The sequence below is a fragment of the Cajanus cajan genome, chromosome 9 (genome assembly GCF_000230855.2).
Source record: "Cajanus cajan strain Asha chromosome 9, NIPB_CcT2T_4, whole genome shotgun sequence".
Lineage (NCBI taxonomy): Eukaryota > Viridiplantae > Streptophyta > Magnoliopsida > Fabales > Fabaceae > Cajanus > Cajanus cajan.
This window is the reverse complement of record NC_138525.1, coordinates 10,007,626-10,032,197: the sequence shown is the minus strand read 5'-3', so window position 1 is coordinate 10,032,197 and position 24,572 is coordinate 10,007,626. Positions and strand designations below refer to the sequence as shown.

Sequence of the window (24,572 nt, the reverse complement as noted above, 5' to 3'; positions counted from 1 at the left end):
TTGGACTAAAGTTGGCTACTGGTTGGTCAGGCTTAATTTTTGGACTCACGTATTTGCTTTGCCTAATTGTGTTAGTCATGATATTAAGGTGGATCTAGTAGTGTCCCATAACAAAAGTATATATTAAATGCTAAATTAATAAAAAAAATATTGAAAGAATGATAAAGAGAATATCAATCTATTCATAAATAAACTGAACGAGACCCAAATATCATACAATTTTTTCTTTTAGAAAAGAATAATCAGCTATCTTAAATTTATCTTTTTTTTACGATAATCAATTCTTAAATTTTATTTAATTTATAAATAGATATCATGAACTTTAATTTTGTTTCAATTAATTTTTAAACTTTACTTCTTTTACAAAACACTTTCAACTTTATTAAGTTAACTGTATATGGGTTGGAGTACCCCTTGTACTCACTTTTAATATATTTCATTTTGCCTAGCAAAAAAAATAAACACTTTTAACTTTAATTTTATTTTAATTGATTTTGACATTTAATAATTTATTATTTTTATAAAAAGTTTATATTATCAATTTAGAATTAAATTATTTGTCTTGAATATCAATCATTCACTAATCTTTTTTTTTTGTTATAAATTTTTTTTAAAATATAATAAAAATACGAGTTTAGAAGAAATACAAAAAGAGAATGATAAAAAATATAAAAAAAAGTTTATTTTTATTTTTTCTTCTTCTAAATTATATGGTGTTTTAATATATATGAAAATAAAACTAAAATATATATGTACCAAAAAATTAATAAATAAGTGTGATTTAAAATAAATAAATGATTGATATTTTTTATTTTAGTAATTTAATCTCAATGTAATATAAGAGGTTTACCAAAAAAATTAAGATAAAATTATAATCAAGATATTTATTTGTAAAAATGAGAAAATTTAAAGATAAATTATAATAAAATTAAAATTTATGGTGTTTATTAATTAATAAAAAAATTTAATTGTGAGAATTAATTGAAATACACTTAAAGTTGTTTGTGATGTATATTTATAAAGAGAATTAAGTTTAAGAGATTAAATACTTTTTTCTTTTTTAAAAAAAATAAACTAAACGAGATAGACCCAAATTTATCTTTTCTCTTTATTTTTTTTAATATTTTTTTCTTTGTCTTTCCGAATCTATCCCTACCCTTTTTCTCTTCCATCCGGATTGTAGATTCGTAGGATCTCCATCCACGGCGGCGCCGAAGCCGAGCCGCTACGCTTGGCCACTGTCCGGGTTCACGCTACGTTTTATAACTCACTTCCAACTATATAACGCAAATTTTGTTACCGTTTCACCATCTTCCCTTTCTGTGGCTTCGTGTTTTCTTAATCGCCGATCCTCTCCGTGCTTCAGGTGCGCCTCGTCCGGTTTTCCTTCCTCCTTACACAACTTTGCTTCTTAATGTTTGGAATTCAAATTCTATGATATAACAACATCCCATCATCAACTCTCTCATCTTATAAAGAATCAAAGAAATAAATAAATCCTGGATAAATATCTGTTACACTCGTCAACTTGATGTTTCTTATTCAAATTGGTTGAAGAACAATTCACATTTTCCTTCCAAAATTTGCAGTCAATTGGTGAGAGGTGGTATAAAGATAATATTACAAACTCCTTACTCCGCATTTACTGTTTGTAGAAACTAGTGATTCAACTATGAGTTGTAGAATTGGTAATTGATACACAATTTTGCATATGTAAAATCAATTTGAGCCTCATTGGGTTTATAACCCAACACACATCCCAACTCAGACACAATTTAATAAACTGTTAGTAAGTCCAAATCATTTTGGATTTGGGGTCCATATTGATAACATCCGGTCCTCTTTATCTAAAACTGCCATATAAATAAAAATTTCTCTGATGAACTTCTCCTCACTTTTATAATTTTACTTGATATACTAGAAGATCAGCATACATGTTCACTAATGACCAGAGGCAACTAGAACGAACAGGGAGATATGGAACCCACAGGTTACAATTCCTTCAGGTTCTTCTTCTTCTTCTTCTCTCTCTTTCCGTCTAATTTTCAACTATAATATAATAATGAAAACGTTTTATTTGCAATTCGATAATGTACCATTTTATTGTATGCATTGTGATGATTTTTTTATGAGGACCTGAGATGGCTAATGTTTCATTCAGGATTTGGTGACTGAGTTTCAGAACACATCTGAGGATGGTAACCTTTTTCAGTTGGTTAATAATATTCATGTCTGTCTAGGTTGCTGATGTTTCTTCTATTTGCAGAAACTAGAGAGAAGAATTTGGCAAATTTGGCAAACTTTGCCTATGATCCTTACAACTACAACTTCTTGCGTCAGGTATAACCTCATCAGTGTTCTTTCGAGTATAGACTGCACAAGATTAACTAAAATGCTTTTGCATAATGTTGCAGCTTAACGTTTTGGAGCTTTTCATTGACTGCTTAACTGAACCCAATGAAAAGCTTGTAGAATTTGGTATAGGAGGGATCTGCAATTCGTGTGTTGGTAATTCTAGTGACTTTATCTTTTTTGATATTATTTTTGCTTGCTTAATTGTCTGTCTTATTGACAAATCAATTTTTGTGCAGATCCAGCCAATGCTGCAATTGTAACTAGTGTTGGTGGGATACCTCTTATAATTCAATGTTTATCAAGCCCAGTTAGGAACACTGTAAGAGCTTGTTTGGTGACATTGTTTCACTTTGTTGCTTCATGATTTTGATTAGTTCTTAAATTGCTGACCATGTAGCTTGTAGGCCAAAGGGATTGCCAAACCATGAATACCCAGATTTTCAAAATACCTGCTGACAGCATTTTCCCCCCTTAAGTTTATGTAACCATGACTTTGTTTGCTACTTCATCACCATTTCTTTTTATATGTGAAAAATAATTGTGCAATTCTTCATACAAAGTTTAATTATTTGAAACACGTGTTTTCATATACTCTTATAATTACCTAACTCGCATTACTAATAACTCATTTTCTAAACTGCTTCTGGCAGTTGCAGAGTTACATTTCTTACGTTGACCTGTACATTTTAAAGTTAATTTATTTCCATGAAAGTTTCAAGTACAATTTGGTTAATTAACAATGCATTTATCTGATAATAGGTTAATTATGCAATCGGGGCACTCTATTATATCTGTAACGAATCTAACAAGGAAGAAATTTTAAAGCCTGAAGTTATTGATGTCATCTGGAGGTATGCAGCTAGTGAAGAAGTTAGTGTGAGCTTCAGTAATCTGGCTAAAGCTTTTTTGAATAAACATCTATCAGTGAACTAGCAAGAGAGACAGATTACCATTCCATACTCATTTACAAGAGGGAACCATTTTTCTCAAAATTTAAATATTTCTTCACGCTCCAATTCAGTTTTTTAGTTGTTTACTCAAACTAAGAGTCTTGTCTTGCACAAAAGTTAGAACGTCCGCATATAAGGATGGAACAAGTATTTGATCATACATTAGCGGGAAATAAATTTTTAGGGCCCTTCTCTCTCTCTGTAAACACACAACTATTCCCCTTGATTTGGGTTCATTTTGTGTAATAGTATTACTGTATATTCTGATGGTGCAAAAATTTGTGTAGACATTACACATTAAAATTTAAGAAATGAACACGATGCTGACATAGGAGTCTTCCCTGAAAATTCTATACATAAATGCACCTTATAATGTGTTGAAGCTAATTGCATCAATGTATCTATATTCATGATTGCATGTGTTTGGCAGTGGTTTTTGCTGTCTTGTTTCCAATAAGAATGGGGCTACTGAGGTAGAGCGTTGGAATCTTTTCAACATTTGTTCATTTTTCGTTTCTTTCATACACGATTATCAAGGGTGAAGCATATTTCTTGTTGGTTTAAGCGTTAATAATAGCAACTGATGCTTTTGATGTTCGGAAACCTACTGCAAATGATGTTGCTTGCACCTGTCTATTTTGAACACATCATATAAAATGGTAGGGAAAAGGGCGCAAAATGCGATAGTTAGATATTAATTGCTGTTTGCAGCAATGAGAAACAAAACTATCACAATTTCTTATCACTTTAGAGGTGTCAAATATTTTGAAATGAAGTCGAAGGAGTTCGATGTGCATTGAGTAAATAGTTAATGAATCTCATCGACATGTGTATAATTTTGATGAATATAGTACTTTTGGCAACCCATGTTTATCCATGGTCTTGTTTTACTTCAAAATATATGTCCCCTGTTGATAAAATCAACAGAGCAATTAAAACCACTTCAATATTAGGAGAATTTGAAAGTGAGAAAAGGAGATTTAAAATATTGAGTATAATGAGCGGTCTGTTTAATAATAATATTGAAGTAGCTGTAATTAAGAACAATGATTATCTTTCATTTTCAGCCAGAGGTGGTTCTGGGTCATCTGTATTTATCCCTTCAGCGGTCCATGTCTTCTGAATACTATTATATTTTGGGATTAATTATATTAAAGTTTTGACGAAAAGGTGATAGTGGACCATTAGGATTAGTTGGGTGGTTGAAAGAGAAAGTATTGATGAAAACAAGAAGGTAAAAGGATTAAATTCGATCTTCGTCGCATTTTTATAATTTTTCTATGGGTTTAAAAAAAGATGACAGTAAAACTAAGTTTAGAGTGCATAGAAGGAAGACAAAAAAGAGAGAAAAAATAACATACTATAGAAAATAGAAAAAGATAATAAATATACACTAATAATAATTCAAATTAAAAATAAAAAAAACTTTGGATGTTATTGTTATAGAACCTGGGAAAAGGCCAAATTTTGGCGTTTTTTCTTTACGTTTTATATCATTATATATATTAGTATGGTTGGGACACATTTTATTCAAAAATAATATAAAATAAAAACAAAAATAATAAAAATTATAGAATGTAAATCAAGTGATAATATATAATTATAAAAGAGTAAATAATTTTAAATAAAATTGGAGATTGATTGCAAAATAAGAAGGTAGTGATTATTATTAGAGTGGATAATTATATATATATATATATATATTTATTTATTTATTTATTTATTTATTTATTTATTTTTACGTTAAGAGATATGATGGTTGAAAAAAAAATCTAATAAAAGTGTATTGAATTGGGATTTCATAAGACTTTTTTAACATAAAAAAATCTTGTAAAATTTAAAAGTTTGTAAAAATTTAATAACTCTTAAAAAACTATGTAAAAATGTAATGACACTTAAGATTTTTTTAAAAGACTTTTTTAATCAAGATTTTGTAAAATGAATTTTAATGAATTTGTATATTAAGAATATATAAGATTTAAAAGGATTTTTTTTTAGATTTCAAAGAACAATGTGATTTTTTTTAAGAAAAAAAATACAATTATTAGAAAAATAAATTAAATGACAAGATTTGAATAAAGAAAATAAAATTAATAAATTTTTTAATTTTTTGATAAACAGTTGACTTATGGTTTCATTTTTTTTAAGTAGCATTTTTCTACATACAATCCTTTGTACATATAGGGAGGTGCATTGGATTGAGAATTTGAGATTTCATAAGAATTTTTTAGCATAAAAAAAGTCTTGTAAATTTAAAAAGATTTTGTAAGAATTTAAAGATTTTTAAGATTCTTTTTAAATAACTTTTTTTAGAAATGTAATGACTTTCAAGATTTCTTTAATCAAGAAATTGTGGTATGAGTTTTAATGGATTTCTATCTTAAGAATTTACAAGATTCAAAAGAGCTTTTTAAGATTTTAAAGAACAATGTAAATTTTTAAAAACAAATAAAATTAATAAAAATAAAATAAATGACAAGGTTCGAATAAAATAAAATCAACAAATTTTTCAATCTTTTGATAAAAGTTGATTTTTGATGAATTTATTGATGAATAAATTATATGTAAATTCAACTAAAAAGTCTTGTAAAATTCATTAATCAAAATAATTAATTGAAATCTCTGTATTTTTTAATACCAATATTTTTTTTAAGTAAAAAAATCTTATATATTAAATCTTTAAAAATCTCAATTTAATACATTCCTTAAATGTCTAAGAAATATTAAACTAAAAAGAGGTATCTTTATATATATATATATATATATATGTCAAATAAACTTTAAAATTTTACTTTCATAATATATATTAAGCTTTAATACACTTATTTACTACACGAATTATTGAAACAAGACTCTATTTTAATTGATAACGGCATTAAAAAAATCTTATACTAAATCCGTATAAAGGGTAGCATGTGGAAGAAGGTATTATGATGGCCTTAAAGTGTGAAGATGGGGATGATGGTTGTACAGCCTCATCCTACAAGTCTAAGGATTAATATATTCTCCTTCCTACCACTCTCCAATCTCTATTTTTTAACTTTCCAAAACACCTAACATCATCAACCATGTCCCACCTTAATAAATATTATTTCTCTCTCTCAATATTCAATAAAGACAGCATTAGGAAAACCCCAAAACAGCTTAGGTTGCTAATTATGTCATTTGTTCTACAACTTATGTAAACAAATTAAATTAGAAGGGTAACATTTTACCATTTAACCACATTACACTAAATGACTCTTTAATTTATTGAATCAGGTTCTATGCCTAATAGATTTTTTGTAAGTATTACTTATAATTAGCAGAATATTTACGAATTCAATAAAGTTTTTCTTTTAATTACCATGTTGGAGTGAAATATTCATAGGTAATGATAAAAAAGAAGTATTCATAATTAAAAATTAATCTTATAATAAGAATTTTTATTTTATATGAGAGTGTTTTTAAAGATTTTTTTTATGAAAATATTTTTAAATTATTTTTTATTTAATTCAGTTTTATTTTTTTATAGTTATTTATGAATTAAAATTTAATTTTAAAATAATTTGTTAATAAATAAAAAATAATATTATACTATGATATAAATTATTTATCATAAATTTAAAATATAATTTATATACTTTAAATATCTGTTTATATAAATTATATAATATTTATTTATATTTAAATTATTATAAATTTTAGTTATACATTACACATGCTAAAATAAACTTCCTTAACCGAATTCAACGAGTTTAAGTTTATATAATTAACTCCACACGTATAGTTGTAATTTTTTTATATTGTATATAAAAAGAAAATAAATAAATAAATAAAACCGTTGTTGTTTTGCAAGCAGAAAGATTCTTTTTTTTTAATTAAGTTTAGATGTTTCATTTTTTAATTTATGTTCTTTATTCTATTATTTTTTCAATTAGTTTTTAATTTAATGCATGCATTTTTATTTTACTAACTAGTCAAAAAAACTCATTTAATAAAAAAATAATTTATTTAATAGAAACTCTGACAATGTGTCTAAATCTAGATGTATAGGTGTATATTAAATACAGATATGAATATTATAGATTTTATGTGTATATACATGAAACTAGTTAATATTTTCTTAAATGCAAATATAAATATGCATATTCTGATAATGTGTCTAAACCCTAATTATTTTCATTTATAAAAAACTAAACTAAACTTTTGAATTGGATATATAAAAATTTGTTGAACATTTATTATGTATAAAAAATGGATTTTACTTCTCTAAAGTTAAAAGAATGTATTTTAGAAAATATAATATAATAATAATCATTAATTAAAAATTAAAAATTAATATTATAAATAATTTTAAAACTTTATTTTATATAAATTTAATTTTATCACAATTCTTAATCATTGACTTTTTAGTTAACATATTTTATTTTTTAAAATACACTCCCTCATTTTATATCAACTAAATCCATAAACAAATTATGTCTAACACTTTATAAATAATAGTATTTTCAATAAATTAATTAAGTTTATTGAATGTAAAATGATATAGTTAATAATTTACGTATTTCATTCATCCCGTGAGCATCCATTTAATTTAATTTATACTGTAAATAAATATATATATATATATATATATATATATATATATCAATTTATATAAAATATGAGTATGGTAGTTATTAAGCGGACGAATTTTTGTTAGAATGATTAACCTTTATTATTATTTTTCTTTCGCTTTCCTCTTAACATTTATCATCATTATTATATTATTATTATTTTATTTTATTTTTTGTACAGTGTGTATTATTATTTTTATCACCTTATCGGCATCTAGAAAGAATTAGACGCAATATTATTTGACAATTGACATTTTGAATGAGATCGTATTGACCACATCAATACACCATAATTATTTTTCAAGATACGACTTACATTTAGTAAAAATATGAATTATTTTTAAATTTTAATAAATTCATGTAATTGAAATATATTTTAACATAAAAAACTCAATTTTAACCAAGTTAATTTACGCTGAAGAAAATATATACCAATATTACACAAATTTGAAAAAAAAATATAATTAAATTTAATTTGATTAATTTTAAGTAATATAAATTTAGTTTTGCGAACTTATAGTTTAATTAATAGTATTGAGTTGAAATGTTAAATACGTAACTGCCTTTGAAAACTATAAGGTCAACGAGTCTTGATTAGAAGTGAGAAATTGTTGCACGGTACTTATTAATATTTTGCATTTTTTTTTCCAATTGAGATTTGAAAGTTTTGCAATTTTAATATTTTTAAATTTAACGAAACAGATTTAGTCGCTTAAATATACTAGTTACATATATAATTAATTTTAGTAAAACTAAATATATATTATTTAGTATATGAATGAAAATTATAATATTTGAAGAATAAAAGTGTAATTAAATATAATATTTTAGAATTTAAGTGTAGAGAAAAATAAAACATTAGTAATTTTATTTACAAAAATTAATAACGACATTTTCCTTTAAAAAAAAAAAGAAAAAGGAGAGAGATTGAGCGTAAGCTGAGACTGGAAATTAGGTGGGGAGCAGCTGAATCGTGACTGTGCTAGCCAATACTGTCATCAGATCAGAGTGTGCCAGATCCAACCTTCTCTATTTGCCACTCTTCATCCTTTTATTTACACTTTTGCCCTTCCTTTCGTTTTTTTCTCTGTACGGCACTTTTTTAAAATAAAATAATTATTCGGTTCTTGTGATCCTTTTTTAATTCATGACTTTAAAAAGAGAATTATACTTTTTATTAAATAAAAATAAAATAAAAAACTCTATTGTGACATATTATTTAGTTTTAGAAAATGGAGAAGAAAAAATAATAAATTTTGTAACGTAGTAAGTTAGTTTAGAGTTTAGTTGACTTTAGAGAAAATAGTATATAAAGGTTTCTCTGATAAGGGAGCCTCATAAGTTCATTCTCAAAGAAACTTAAAGAGAGGTTTTAGAGAGAAGGAATCTGGGACTGTGAGCTCCTTTCTTTCCCAAATTTCTCTGTTTGATTCCTTTTCTCTTTTAGATTACTAATCTCTTTTGTCTTTTCTTGAAATTTGAGCTAAAAAGCTTGTTTTTGGAGGATTGAAATCCGCAAGGTCATGCTTCGAGAGAAATTCTTCTTCTTCTCAGTTCTTGGCTATTTTGAGCCAATCTTCAGGTGATGGAAGCTAAAATGTAGGTTGTTTAGTTGCATGTGAGTTTAGGAACTCAATTAGTGCATGAATTTGAGAACCAAGGGTTGAATTGAAAGATTCCTCATTTTCGGGGTTTTTGGGAAAATTGGGGTTTTGATGATTTTGATGCATCGGGTGGGTGCATGTTGGATCTGAGAGTGATTTCAGATAGTATGGAGTTTATGTATTATGTTGTATGGATTGCGTGTGGCTAGATTTTCTTATTTTCAGGAGGTGTTGGAGGAAATTTCGAAGTTTTGGGGGTTGTTGTTTGAATCTGCGCTGGGCACATGTTCTTGGCCTCGGACTTGCATTCATCATAGACAACCATTTCCTAATTACGCCAGGCGCGATTTTAAATGGGAGTCTCTAGATGAACCATGCCGAACGCGATATCAAATAGAAACTTTATTTGGTAATTTACTGATATGGTGTCGGGCATAGGGTAATTGCGCCAAGTGTGGAGACCTCTAGAGGTATCTGCCTGGATGGTGCCGAGCACGGGGTGATTACGCTGGGCGTGAAGACTTCTAGGAGCCTCTGTCTTAAGGACGTCGGACGCGAGTTGATTGCGCCGGGCGCAGATGAGCCTTAGAGCTCTTGGGTTGGATGTCATGCCGGGCACGAGATGGCTGCGCCGGGCGTGATTATGCTTGATGATTTGGTTAAGTTGTTTAGTTGCCTGATGACAATGAGTTGAGTAGTTGTTGACTTGAGTTATTTATATGTTGTGTATTTGATGAAACTAAGTTGTTTATTGTTGAATTATGAATAAGTCGAGTTGTATAAGTTGAAGTAGTCTATTGTTGTAAAGTTGATATTGTGTTGACTATAGTTGCTCAAGTTGTTTATTCAAGTTGATGTTATGATGCCTATTGTTGTAAAGTTGCAAAGTTTGGGGACGTATGGTGAAGATATATGTCCTATGTTGAGATACATAGTACTAAGGTGATAAGTTGAAAGTTGTTTAAAAGTTGAATCCCTTAGTACTGTGTGGGCGACATGGAAGTAGTCGATCCATGTCATGGTTGAATGACCAATTTGAGTAAGGTATCTAATTAGAGATGTAGTCTTTGACTAGGTACTGGAGGGTGCGTGGTACTTGGAGGATAGTGGGTGGGCTAACCTCATATGTGGATTGGTTATGCAAACCAAGGTCGTGGTAGGCCCATGCCCAAACCCTTCTGTCCTAATAGTAGTACTGGACCTCCGAGTCTAAGTGGCACACCTGAGCAATCGCCTATTGTTGTCTATACCTGGTTCTCTTCGTAGTTCCTAACGATGCTCTATGCCTGACCTGGTTAAGATAGGCCAAACGTTGGATTCGGTAGGGTTTATGCCACATAGACTGTTCAACCTCAGTTGTTGGAGATTTCCTAATTGTACATGCGTGATGACGCATTAGTTGATGTTGCATTCAAATTACATATAAAGTTGTATGAATTAGCTGATAGTTGAGCTATTATGATAATCTATGTGGTTGTGTTGTGATGTTGATTGGACGAATGAGTAGTATAGTTATTACCCTATACTTGTATGGTTGTTTATTGAACTCTAGCTTACCCTTCTGTTTCCATGTGAATGGACTGTGATGATCATATTGTGTATGAGAGCATATCAAGACTAGGCTAGAGCTAGTTGTTGCGACCGCTACTAGAAGAGGAAATTTTGTTCCTGGTGTCAAAGTTACCATCTTGGGTAACTTTCTGTTAGTGTTTGACCGACACTAGGATAATATTATTTTGGATGACTGTATATGTATAGTATGATATTTTGTACATAAATGTTTATTATTCTTATCTCTTCTTATACATGTATATTATGTTATCCAGCTTAATATTTTATTTTAATTCACTAATATATTAGTGCGATTCCACTTAGTGTAAGAATCACAGCGAATCGTTACAAATTTATATTATTGGGTTAGAAGAGAAAGAAAAAAATAATAGAGATAAATAAATGCAAATCACTTGCAAATAAAAAAAAGTCTCACATGCAATAAACACATGAAGTGCATTTAGTAAAATTAATTTATGTATTAGTTAAAAAGTTTGTACGATAGTTGAAAATTTGTAAGATATACATTAATTGACTTAATTAAAAGTATTTAACAAAATTAACATGATAAATATAAAATGTAAAATGACATAAAAATATTTCTTTATTTAATAACGAGGATTAAAAAAAACAAGTAAATTAGTAAGAGAGAAAAAAGAGCTTATAATTATAAGTTATTAATACTATAAATATATTTGGGATATTTTATATAATTATTACGATATTATTTTATTTTTACTAAGAGATACTTTTTTTCTATTGTGGATAATTTTATACAAAAAAAAATTGATGTATTTTGATTTAAATTATTTATTCTATATTTTTCTTAATAATTCAAAAACAATTATTTAAAAAACAGTTTTAAATTTTTCATTTTCATAATATTTCTTTTAAGTTTTTTATATTATAATTACAAATTACTATTATGCATGATTTTATTATTATTTTATTAAAATTTTAGATTTTATAATATTACATTGTTACTGTATATATTTTTATTATTTATATTTTAATAGTATTTTTATTATTTATATTTTTATTGAAAATTTAAAAAATCTTATTTGTTAAAGTAGTACTTTTTAAAATTTTCATACTTATAATCCTATTTTTTTGTTATTTTATTATGTTTATATATTATTTTAATTCTATAATTTCATGAATCTTACCTTTTTTTATTGAATTAAAGAGGTTGTAAAAAAATATCCATTAAAGATCAATTAAAAATTACGGGGGTGTGAAATAGAAGCTAGATCAACCTAAGCATACAAAAAAAGAAAGAAAAATAAAAGGTAAGATAACATTAAAATCTTTCAAGTTCTCATTATGAAACATTCAAAAACAAGTTAAACTACAGACTATATAACAACTTGTCATGGTCCTTATAACACTTAACGACTTAACAATTAACAACGGAAAAATAAATACCATCTACTTAAGGATAATATCAAGTAGCTAATGGATACGCAATAATTACTAAAAACATACATATTTACAATTAAAAGAACTTAGAATATATATGTGTGTGTGCAAAATGTACAGAAAAGTAACACCAAAAGACATCAAAGCCATCATCTATTCAGATGATCTCCACCAGGCACCTCCTCATACTTATATTTATTATACTTTCATATAAAGTATGATAATTGTCAACCATATGAAAACATGTAAGAGTGAGCTAGAATTTAAAGAATTGTCATAAACAATATAAAAGTAAAACAACTATACTATCAATCTATAGCTTCTCGTCATAGTGCAACATATTTATCAACTTGAACAATAAAACATCTAAACCTCAAGTTACGACACAACAACACAACAAATAATTCATCACAAGTCAAGATCGCATATGAGCATCACAACTTAATCAACACATCATATGCGCAACATAACAACTACATGGTTTGACCATACTGAATAAATAACCTAGTCTAACTTTGTACTTTACTTGGGTTAGTTTCTTGCAATCAGTATAACTTGACTTGACTATTATATTATTGTCGCTTATAGTCAGTATGTTTCCATCAAACCCACATACTACATCAACTAAGGCCCTAGATGAGACTCAACTATCTTCTTTGAGAGTTGACTTCCTAAGAAAGGTTTTCAACAAATTGGACTATTGGAACACCACAACACAATATGCACACAATGAGAAATGTAACTTTAAAACAATATCTCTTCTAGTCCTAAGTTAATCAACATAATTTTCAACATTATGCCTTGAGCATTCTCAACTTCGACCCCACAACAACATACAACATAATGCATCAAGCAATATCTAGCACAACTACTCAACTAACAATATACAACGGAACTCGATTCGTAACTAGTTATCATCTATAAACATCATCCTATATCAATGTATATGACATGAACAACATTTTTCAACTTAAAAATATGCAATAGATTAATCTACTCTATTCATGGTCATCAATCAACATACAATAAATTGCATTCAATATATATCATATAGACCATAAACTTTTAAAATATAAGATGAGAAAGGAACAAGCGCCTTAAAAGAAATTTATTTTGAGTGAGCTTAGATAAAGAGCACCCCTGGAGTCTCAATCTAGTCACTTAAGCGATAGTACCCTAGCTTTGAGTGACAAAAATTTACTCAGAGCACTCAAGAAATTGCTCTAAGTGAGCGAAGTCAAGGATCACTCGTGATCCACCAAAAACCTTGCTCTAAGTTATGGAATTTGCTTTGAGCAAGTCAAGTCAGTGAGTTCTCAAGGTATTTCAAGTGAGAAAACTTAGAAAACATGCACAACTTCAAGAAAGATTCATCAACTTGAGAAAACCCCCCTTATAATTCAAAATCCTCTCAACTAAACTTAAACCCTCTATGCAACTCATCATATATCATCTACAAATCAACATGCAACTTGAAATTTAAAGAAAAGGAGGTAGGCAATGATAAAACATCAATTGGATCGTCAAATCTTTCTTCCTTCACTAAGAACACAAAAAAACAATTTCAACATGCAATCTATTCCAAAATCAACCAATGCAACTATAAATACAGTAAAAACAAGCATCATATGCGAGTTTTGATTTTGGTCCTTATATTTTTTTTTATCCTTCTAAAATTTGTACATATTACCTTTTTTATCATAATAAAATGAGCAAAAATATGTTAATCTCTTTAAATATTTTTCTTTGATTTTTATCTCTTTTTCTTAAGTCAGTATTTTTTTTGTTCTTAATAATTATTTTAAAGTATGTAAATAACATTTGTTTTAAAAGTTGATAAATTTTTTTGGAAGTAACGTACGCAGACAAAATATCACAAATAGTTGTAAATATCACCTAATTTTTCAATAATTAAATAAATAATTAAAGAAGATCATATAACAGTAAAGTCTAAAAACATAGTTTTAAATTTTAGAAAAAAAGTTATAAATTCTAAAATCAAATTTGATTAATTTTATATCACTAAATACACATATAACCTTAAATAAAATAATGTTACTGTAGGTATTGATTTAATGTTAGTTACGGTGAAAAAGAGAATGATACTATGATATATATTATTATATCAACCATTAATTTTCTAATTAATAATAATTATATTTTATTATTCCATCAATTTTTATACCAGAGTCTTTTAGTTTTGTGTACATTAAACAAGGAAATTAATATTTTTTGCGTTCCAAAATGAATTCAGTTCAAGATTTGTATACATAGATTAAAGAAAAAAAATGTATCACTTTTTATATAATTTGAACTAAAAGAATCCACCTTTTCATAAATACATTATTTTGAATTGTGCTGATTGAATAATTTATAAAAGATAAATTAGAAGAAAAAAAATGTACTACTTCCATCCCTATGTATAAGATTTTTTTTTTCACTTTTTTTTTCTTGTTTCTTTTTATAAGGTTAACTTCTAATTGTAAGTTACATTAATTATATTTGTATTTTATAAAAAAATCTTATTTAATTAACAATCTCTTGTTAAAAATGGAGAAAATGTCTTTCTTCCACACATTAATCAATTAGGTGAGAAATGATTAAATGGAAATAAAATAATTTTAAAAAAGTAGTTTAAATTATTGATAATTTTTTTGGTGCATAATTATTAATAAATTTAATGTTCTTAACTAAATTAACTAATTATTTTTTTAAAAAATATAATTAATTAAAAGAGTTTTGTAATTAGGGACAAAAATAATAATTAATACTCTCTTTGGACCTATATATAAGCAAAAATAACTAATTTTATACAAATTAAGAAAGATATTATATTTAAATATATTTAATTTTTAAGATAACCTTTATTATATTTATTATAAATAATGATTTCATTTGTTGCATTATGAGTATTATTTGATTAAAAATATTAAATAAAATTGATTTAATTAAAATTTGTTTATATTTAAATTTTAAAAAATTAAGTACTTTTTTCTACACATAAATCTAAATAGAGTATTGCATTAAAAAGTAAATCATAATTCATTTGGAGATATTTTTCAAGTACTAAAATTGTACTGTCGGAGAATAAAGAAAGTATATTATGCTTTTAATGAAGTTATTAGTTTTTTTCCAATAATACCCTCATCAATTTATCCACCACACCAATTTTATGCTCATTTCTTCATTCTACTGATTTCCCTAGTTCTTTATTAAGTGTATATTAACTCACAAGGTTCACGATGAAAAAAATAAATAAATCCACATTCAATATGTTACTTGTCAATACATAAAGAAAAAGTTTAGAATAATGTGCCATTAGATTGCCAATAATAACGAAATAATATCTTTATATTTAAATTTTTTAAAATATTTATTATCCAAATTCATGAAAATGTGTATTATAATTAGTGGAAACAAGAGTATAATCTACAGAAATAATAACTGATTAATATAACTTTAAACTTTAAAAATAGCACATACAAACCTACACTTAAATGGAGGACTTTTCAAGATAATTTTTTTTTAGAAGAGTAGGGGAGTATTTCAAATATATTTCCCAATTCCCAGCCCAATCCCTATTTTTAAAACTATTCATCTATAACAATATATATAAAAAAGGAAATGCAAAGTTTTAATATAGAAATAAATTAATTTTAATTGATATTAATAAAATTAAATGATATTAATTATTTTTTAATCAGCGCATAAGTTAGTTTATTTTTATTTTTGTACTTAATATTGAGTTCAAAAGGAGCACGTCTTTAAGAAATAAGATTAATTTTTTTAAGTATAGCAATATACAATAGTTTTCCTTTAAACAAAAAGAAAAAATAAATATTAAAATAAACATTTAATTTTATCCGAAAACCTAATATACCATAATATTAATATTCCCTTTTAATTATATTACTCTTTATAAATTTAAAAATATTATAAAAATAACCTTTTTATGTTGTCATCTTAATAGTTTACTATAACAAATTTAGAAAGAGTTAAATTAAAAGAAAATAAATTATGCATCATTAGGAATTTCTTATTTATAAACTATTAAATAAAAAATGACACTCTCATGACTATTAAATAAATAATTAACAGCATGTTGAAATCTTTAAAAATACTGTGTTTTTAGTAAGTAGATAAAACTTAATAATATATTAATGATATAAAATAATTCTATAATATTATCTATAACAACTTACTATATATCTAGGGATGGCAATGGGGCCCCATGGGGGCATGTAATAGTAAATACGTCCCCACCTTGCTAGATGAAAATTATCCCTATACCCACTCCATATTCGCAGGGGTATTCATTGAGCGAGTATCCATGAATTTATTGAATACCCACAGATATCATGGATATTTATAAATTTTTTAAGAAATTAAAAAAATTATATTACAAATAATTTTAAGTCTATATTTAATGTTATTGAAATATTAAAACACAATGTTTAGATAAATAATAATAATAATTCTTCGTAATATCATGTCCTTCTAAATAACATTCACCTATATATCCATATTTATATTGGTCCTCCAAGCATTAACATCTTTTCTCTCTTGCTCCTGAGTTTTAATAATAGACTCAAAATTATGATTTTCATTAACCGGTAATGTTGAAGATGAATGTTTGTCCACCACTCTAATTAAAAATTCATCACAATGACATTCTTTGTGAATAAAGTTATGTAGCGCTAGACATGCTAAAAATTATTCTAAACATTTCAAATTTTTTATAATTTATGATTTAAAATATTTTATTTATAAATTTACAAATGATTAAAAAAAATAGTGGGACAACTACCCTACTCTCTTATATATGTGTCCCTTCATTTTATATTGGAACTAAAGTAGAAATTTACAAACATCAACTAGGAGAAAAAAAAAAAATCTGAAATTTATTACAAGTACAAAATAATTTTTAAATTTTTTCAATTGCTTTCAATTATTCACTCGTGAAAAAATATTCTTAGTATTGAATTCTAAGATACTGCAATGTCTTATGTTAATTTTATTTTTTAAAATATAAAAAATCCTAATTTCATAATATAAAAATTAAAAAATGAAATTCATAGTAAAAAAAGAAATAAAATAATTGTTGAGCCATAAAAGAAAAAGTATAACAATAACAAATTCAAGAGAGGAAGAAAGATCACAGTTTTTGTGCTTAAAGGGTTTTTCCCCCAAGATCCATTCTTATCTCATTCTACTCACAGAAACCCTAACTCAAATTCATCTTATATATATTTATATATTATGTTCTAATAAATCTAAATTGATTATAAGGTCTTAAAGATCTACAGTTGATTATATAGATCATGATATCAATTTTAGCTTCCACCTTTCCCTTTTCTTACGTGTTATAAAAAAATACTACAGTTGAAATTTCAAGCATTTTTTGTGTTATATAACTAAAGAACAATCTCAACTAAATAGAGCAAATTAGAACAAGTTCATTAAAAAGAATAGAGAGATAAATAGAGCAAGTCAATGATACCAAATAGGTGAATGAAATGGTAACAGTAGTACAATATTATATATGAGCAGTAGTGCAATATTATTAACGAGAGAAAAAAATGGAGAAGACATGAGCATATAAAAAAAAAAGAGATGAAAAACTTACTTAGAAATTCTTGAAGCACTTGGAAAGTCACTTCAAACAATCTTCCAAAATCTGATGGGTTTGGATGAGATTGTTTTATGAATTTGGTATATATAGAATCACTAAAAAGTCATTCAAAATCTCTCTAATACACCTATACTTTAAAATCCCTATATTTTCAAATACTAATGAATTATTTTTAAGTTATAAAAAGTCTCAAATAAATACTAATTAATTTTAATAGACTCTTTAAAAAATCTTGAAAATCTAGATTGAATATTACTGGATTATTTTTAAGTGATATAAAATCCTGATCGAATGCTAACAAACTTTTTTACTCAATTTTTTTTTTTAAATCTTATGAAATCCTAACCAATACACCCTTTAACTTTGTTACTAATCATATAACTGATATAATAGTATAATTTCTGACATCAAACATATTTATTAAACTCTTAAAATTATTCAGCAAGTCACCACATGACTTGATTTTTTCAAGTAAAATCTTAAATTTAAATATTAGAAATGAAAAAAAATATAATCAAGAAAAATAAAATACTACAATAATTAATTAATAAATATTTCGTATGAATAATATTAAAAAAATAATAATTAACATTAAAATAGGATCGAATATATTAGTACAAGGGATGTGGCAAAAAAAAGTAATTATAAAATAGTAGGAGGGTAAAGAAAAACAGATGATTCGAAATGCATAAAAAAATGAAAAAAGTTGATAATTAGGTGAAGGAGGCAAAGCATTACTTATACGAGTGTTTCACGGTACATAGTGCGGCAACAGCAGAAGCAACTCTCATCTCATTACTCATTACTCACTTCTCACCTAACCTTCTCTTCCTCCGCCCGCCATGACCTTCCACAAGATCACCGTCGCCAACCCCATCGTCGAGATGGACGGTCCGTTTCTTCCCTCTCCGATCTGATCTCTTCTCTTTCCATTTCTTCACTTTCTTATTACTTTTTTTCACATTTCATCTCTTTCTTATCATTTCTCTAATTTTTATCTTTCTGTCTGTTGTGTCTTGTCTCTTGATTTCCTCCAATCAGATATTTTTCTCATCATATTATTATTTGGTGGACCACTCTCTTTCCTTCATTATTCCAAACGTTACGCCGTAATAGATCTTTTTTTTTTTTTTTTTTCTTCCACTCATTTATTTCTATTTTCCTTCGTGTGCGTTTGTTGAGGTCTCAGTCTCGGGACTTCGAATTATTTTTAGTTGTTATTATTGCATGCACTTGATCTGTTTTCTTCTTGTGAAAAATAGTGCGTGGTGGAGTTTTGTTCGATTTTTTCTTTTTGAAAACGTTGACATGAATTTTTTGATGAAAGAAACAAAATCAAATTATGGAAAATAAAGAGTAGGCTTTATATTGTGCTGTTCCCAGGAAACGCATTATCATCGGATTCACCGAAGTAGTGAACATTTGTGGGAAATGATTTTTGGAAAAGTAGATGCGATGACAGCTGTAGCTTGTTTGTATCGGAGTAGTGATATTCATCCACTCAAAATTGGGAGTGGAAATAACAGACAGAGAGAAAGGAGAGAGGGTAGAGAGAGAAAGTAATAGAACCTGTGTGATTGATGTGATAGAAAAAGAAGAGAGATTGGACAAAAAGGGTAGAAGTGAGATCGAAGAGAGAAGAAAGTAGGGGTATGATGAGGATCTATTTTCCTTAATTTTCGTCTTTGAAAAATACTCATCGTACATACATTTTCTCTTCTATCTCACTTGTAACCCAATTTCCGTGTATCTCTTCATATCGCATCCCATTATTTATTGCATCTATTACTTTCTCTCTTTACCTTTTCTCTGCTCTCCTTATCTCTTGATTCTATCCCAATTCACCTCAAGATGGGTGGACGAATTCATTACTGCTGGTGTTTTGTGTATGAGCTGGATTTATGAGTTTTTGTGGTTTGTACTCAAATAATTTTAAGGGTTCCTTAATGTATAATTCCTACTTAAAACGTGTTATTTCTTAAAAAAAAATGTTGAGTTGTTAGAATAGTAAATAAAAATTAAAATAGGAAGATGTAATTTTTCAAACAACAAAGGTGTAAGTGTAGCTAGTAATAATCTCTAACACGAGGGGGTGTTCGCGTAGTATTTCATTTAAAATACCCAAATTATGGAATGCTAAAATATACTGAACTTTTTTCGCCTCTAATAAAAAAGTAGAAATTTCAATTTGCGTCATTAATTTCCTTGTTGATTGTGTTTGGAGTTTAATGGATATACGCTTTATACTGTCAGTGCATATGCATTTTTCTCTTGTGTTTATCTGTTGGGACAGTCTTTATCTTGCTTCTTACATTGTTTGTTTGTGGATACTGCTTTGCAGGAGATGAAATGACTCGGGTTATCTGGAAGTCAATCAAGGACAAGGTGATTTATCATCATGTTGCTGTTAATGAGATTATCACATTTTTATTTTCGTCTCTAAAGTGCTTATAATATTAATATTTTTCTTTCATTCTCCTATGGGATAGCTAATTTTGCCCTTCTTGGAGTTGGACATCAAGTATTTTGACCTAGGCCTTCCTTACCGTGATGAGACCGATGATAAAGTTACAGTTGAAAGTGCTGAGGCAACTCTCAAGTATGTTATTTGTATACTTCCCTCTAACACTCGCCTCCCCTCAGAGGGAAATGGTTAAAGTCCTCATAATTTATGTTTTTATAATTATTTATATATAAATAATATTCAAGTATATATATGGGTTTGTGAAGCATACAAAATTTGTGTATTTTGATTATAAACAAGTGATATATAGTACAACTATTTTAAATTTAAATATTTTGTCTATTGTCATATAAATTTGAATTTAGAGGGGTTAAATGTTTTTTTATTCGTGTGCTTTTGTATAGCTGTTTTCTTTGTTATCTGATGGTCGTACTGCAATGTAGGTACAATGTTGCAATCAAGTGTGCAACTATCACTCCAGGTATGGTATACTTTTTTAGTTTTTACCCTAATTTGGTCTTTGTGTGCCTAGATATACATTTGATAAATAAGAAATACGAGACATCCTATGTTTTGCTCGGGCAAGAATACTGAATTAAATTGCTGCATGATAATGTTCCACTTGATAGTAGATGTTGGAGCTTATACTAGTGTTATAATTTGGCAGATGAAGCTCGTGTGAAGGAGTTTGGCTTGAAGAGTATGTGGAAGAGTCCAAATGGGACAATTAGGAACATTTTGAATGGTAACTCAACTTACTTCCGTTGATTGTTGTTTGTTAAATGTTAAATACAAGATAATTTATATATTCTCCTCATTCGTTTTTTATTGTTTGTCTGTTTTCAAATTTTTCAGGGACTGTCTTCAGAGAACCAATTCTCTGCAAAAACATTCCCCGCCTTGTTCCTGGTACTAATATTGAAAATTTCTTTTAAATTACTTCTTGATGAATGGGGGTGTATAAACATTTAAACATTACCAGGTTGGACAAAGCCAATATGTATTGGAAGACATGCATTTGGTGACCAATATCGGGCTACTGACACTGTAATTAAAGGAGCTGGAAAGCTGAAGCTGGTGTTTGGTATACCTCTTTCTTGATTTAAACATTGTAATTAAGTTATCTTGTACTCAACTATGTTGTTCCATCTTAGAGATATAGTTTTCAATTTCATTGTTATATTTTTTGATCACTAAAGATTATTTTTATGAATTCTTCTATTCTTGTAGTTCCAGAAGGCCAAGGTGAGAAGACCGAATTAGAGGTTTTTAACTTTACCGGTGAAGGAGGTGTTTCATTGGCTATGTACAATACTGATGAGGTTGATTATGCAGTTTCTTATATCACTTTGATTGGATATATTATAATGGTTTCTGGTAGTTATTGAACTTTTATCTATTATTTGGCATGTGATTCAGTCGATTCGATCTTTTGCCGATGCTTCTATGGCAACTGCTTATGAGAAGAAGTGGCCACTTTATCTTAGCACCAAAAATACTATACTTAAGAAATATGATGGAAGGTATACAATTCATTATTAGCTTATTAGTAATTTTCCCAAACTTTTACCGTATTGATCCCCTGTTTAATCATATTCATTTATTGGCTGTAGATTCAAGGACATATTTCAAGAAGTTTACGAGGCAAGCTGGAAATCTAAGTATGAGGCTGCTGGTATATGGTGAGTGGATGATCACTCGTTTTGAGGGGGAAAATGTTCACTTTATACTATTGTTTACATTTATCTTATGAATTTGGAAGGTATGAGCATCGGCTCATTGATGATATGGTGGCGTATGCACTTAAGAGTGAAGGAGGTTATGTATGGGCATGCAAAAACTATGATGGAGATGTCCAGAGTGATTTCTTAGCTCAAGGTTTGTCTCATACATGGGTTTTTAATCACCTTCTTTTTGCAACTTGATATGCATAGGTTTATTTTCCTCTTTAACTAATATCTATTCACCCTGTTTTCAGGTTTTGGATCATTAGGCTTGATGACATCTGTATTGGTAGGTTTTATTCCAATTGCTTACACATTCTTAAATTTATTTGGGACCTTTTTTGAATGATTTAATGAATTGAACCATATTTTTTTTATTTATTCGTTAAATCAAGTTTAATAAATTCCTTTGCAATATGAGTTCTTTTGATACTTACTGCATAATGGGATGGATTCAGGTTTGCCCTGATGGAAAGACTATTGAAGCAGAAGCAGCCCATGGCACAGTTACCCGTCATTTTAGGGTACATCAGAAGGGAGGTGAAACCAGCACAAATAGCATAGCATCCATCTTTGCCTGGACAAGAGGGCTAGCCCACAGGTATATTACTATGTAATTTGCATAGTTGAGTGCTATTACTCGTTGTATTAGAAACTCTTGGCTTATAATATTATGTGATAACGTGTAATTTATGTTTCCATGCTGGCAGGGCAAAACTGGATGACAATGCTAAACTCTTGGAGTTCACTGAAAAGCTAGAGGCAGCTTGCATTGAAGCAGTAGAGTCTGGGAAGATGACCAAGGATTTGGCACTTATTCTTCATGGATCCAAGTACGTTAATCGTCGTTGTTGCATTGTTAGCCAAATATATTTATTTGCTTTTGTACTTGACGTGATTAATAAACTCACTTATATAATTCTTGCAAGTAGGCTTTCAAGGGAGCACTATTTGAACACAGAGGAATTCATCGATGCCGTGGCAGCCGGGCTTAGAGCGAAGCTTTCTGCATAGGCTTGATTTATAAGGTACACTTCCTCTTGGTTCCCTTTATTTGTTCTTTCGTCATGGGACACATAATCTTGTCTTTTTTCCAAAAGCTATTATTGTATTTTAGTTTCTCAGAAAAGTACTTCAACAATTTCGAAATTCGTTTGTTTTGTTTGTTTTTCTAACTTACATGATTATCATAGCTTTTAAAATATATCTTCTTATCACAAGTTATATTTTTCTTGCTAAAAATTGTCAACACGCAAGTGCTCATGTAATTAATTGCTAAAGGATTTTGGGTTTTAATTAATTGGTTTATTTTTTGGCATTTTCAGAAAGGCGGAAAAAGACAAGACCAACAAGTGGCATATGTATGCTCTATTCAGAGGAAATAAGAAAGTGAAAAGAAGCATTAAACGGCTCCTTTTCCTTCATTTGTTTGTTGGTTGGGAAAGCAAGGGTTGTTTCATCTCCATATTGTTTGAACCGATTTGTCCTTTGTAATTTGAACCGATTTCTTCCAACTTTTTAGTTATAATGGATTTTGCTACTTTTCTGCTGATTTTAATTCGCGTCTTTGATTTATTACTATTATCATTATGGAAAGGAAAGGTAAAAGATCCTTCCGAATCTTTAGTGGTTCACCAAAATCAATATTGCATGGGAAGCAAAGTATTTAACATCTAAAAGCTAATTACTTTCTCCTTTAATGTTAATTTTAAAACTAAAAGATAAATTTACTTGCGAAAAGTTAAACTTATTACTTATTTATCTGTGGTCATTTTTTTAATTTCAATAAGTTAGCACTTGCAGTCCATGTGATTTTAATTCATGTTTAAATGTGTGGTTGTGGAAATGATTTTGAATCCGTGTGATTTTATAATATTGATTTTAAATAAATGTGAGTTTATATAAATGTAAATTTTTGTTTGAATAAAATATATTACAAAATTCCTCTAATATATATATATATATATGTATATATCATGTAAATCTTGTATTGAAATTAAATCCACGCCTAATTGTAGTCATAATTTGCTACAGTATTCTTTTTAAAAAATAAGTAATATATGTTAAACAATTTCTTTACAATAAATAGCTAGGTTTGTAAGTTTTTTAATAATAAACTAAAATATTTACATAATATATTAGCTTTTTGAAATAAAATGTATATAGTCTTCATAAAATTTTTAAAATTAATTTAGTATAATTATAAAAAATATAGAAGCGGTTTTAGCTGTATTTTTTTTTAAAAATTAATTAGATAATTATTTTTTTAATTTTT

General features: G+C 27.6%; 2 protein-coding genes across 3 annotated transcripts; both read left to right on the top strand.

Annotated features, from left to right (window-relative positions):
* The first annotated feature begins 1,125 nt into the window (after nt 1-1,125).
* LOC109814180 (ARM repeat superfamily protein) lies at nt 1,126-3,634 on the top strand. Of its 2 annotated transcripts, none has more exons than XM_020378551.3 (7): nt 1,126-1,366; nt 1,925-2,006; nt 2,162-2,198; nt 2,267-2,340; nt 2,415-2,508; nt 2,592-2,674; nt 3,115-3,634. In XM_020378551.3, exons 2-7 carry the CDS (start codon nt 1,935-1,937, stop codon nt 3,286-3,288), a joined length of 534 nt encoding a protein of 177 aa, XP_020234140.1. In that variant the 5' UTR covers nt 1,126-1,366; nt 1,925-1,934; the 3' UTR covers nt 3,289-3,634. The 2 variants fall into 2 exon arrangements, with proteins under 2 accessions (XP_020234140.1, XP_020234139.1); XM_020378550.3 differs by having other exon boundaries at nt 1,131-1,366; nt 1,922-2,006.
* A 15,208-nt stretch (nt 3,635-18,842) lies between these two features.
* On the top strand, nt 18,843-23,855 carry CICDH (cytosolic NADP+-dependent isocitrate dehydrogenase). The gene is made up of 16 exons (XM_020378534.2): nt 18,843-19,000; nt 20,451-20,494; nt 20,599-20,708; nt 21,017-21,054; nt 21,241-21,318; nt 21,429-21,482; nt 21,556-21,657; nt 21,804-21,895; nt 21,993-22,096; nt 22,187-22,255; nt 22,336-22,451; nt 22,552-22,586; nt 22,756-22,898; nt 23,008-23,130; nt 23,230-23,325; nt 23,623-23,855. The coding sequence occupies exons 1-15, from the start codon at nt 18,952-18,954 to the stop codon at nt 23,309-23,311; spliced, it is 1,239 nt and encodes a 412-aa protein (XP_020234123.1). The 5' UTR covers nt 18,843-18,951; the 3' UTR covers nt 23,312-23,325; nt 23,623-23,855.
* The last annotated feature ends 717 nt before the right edge of the window (nt 23,856-24,572 follow it).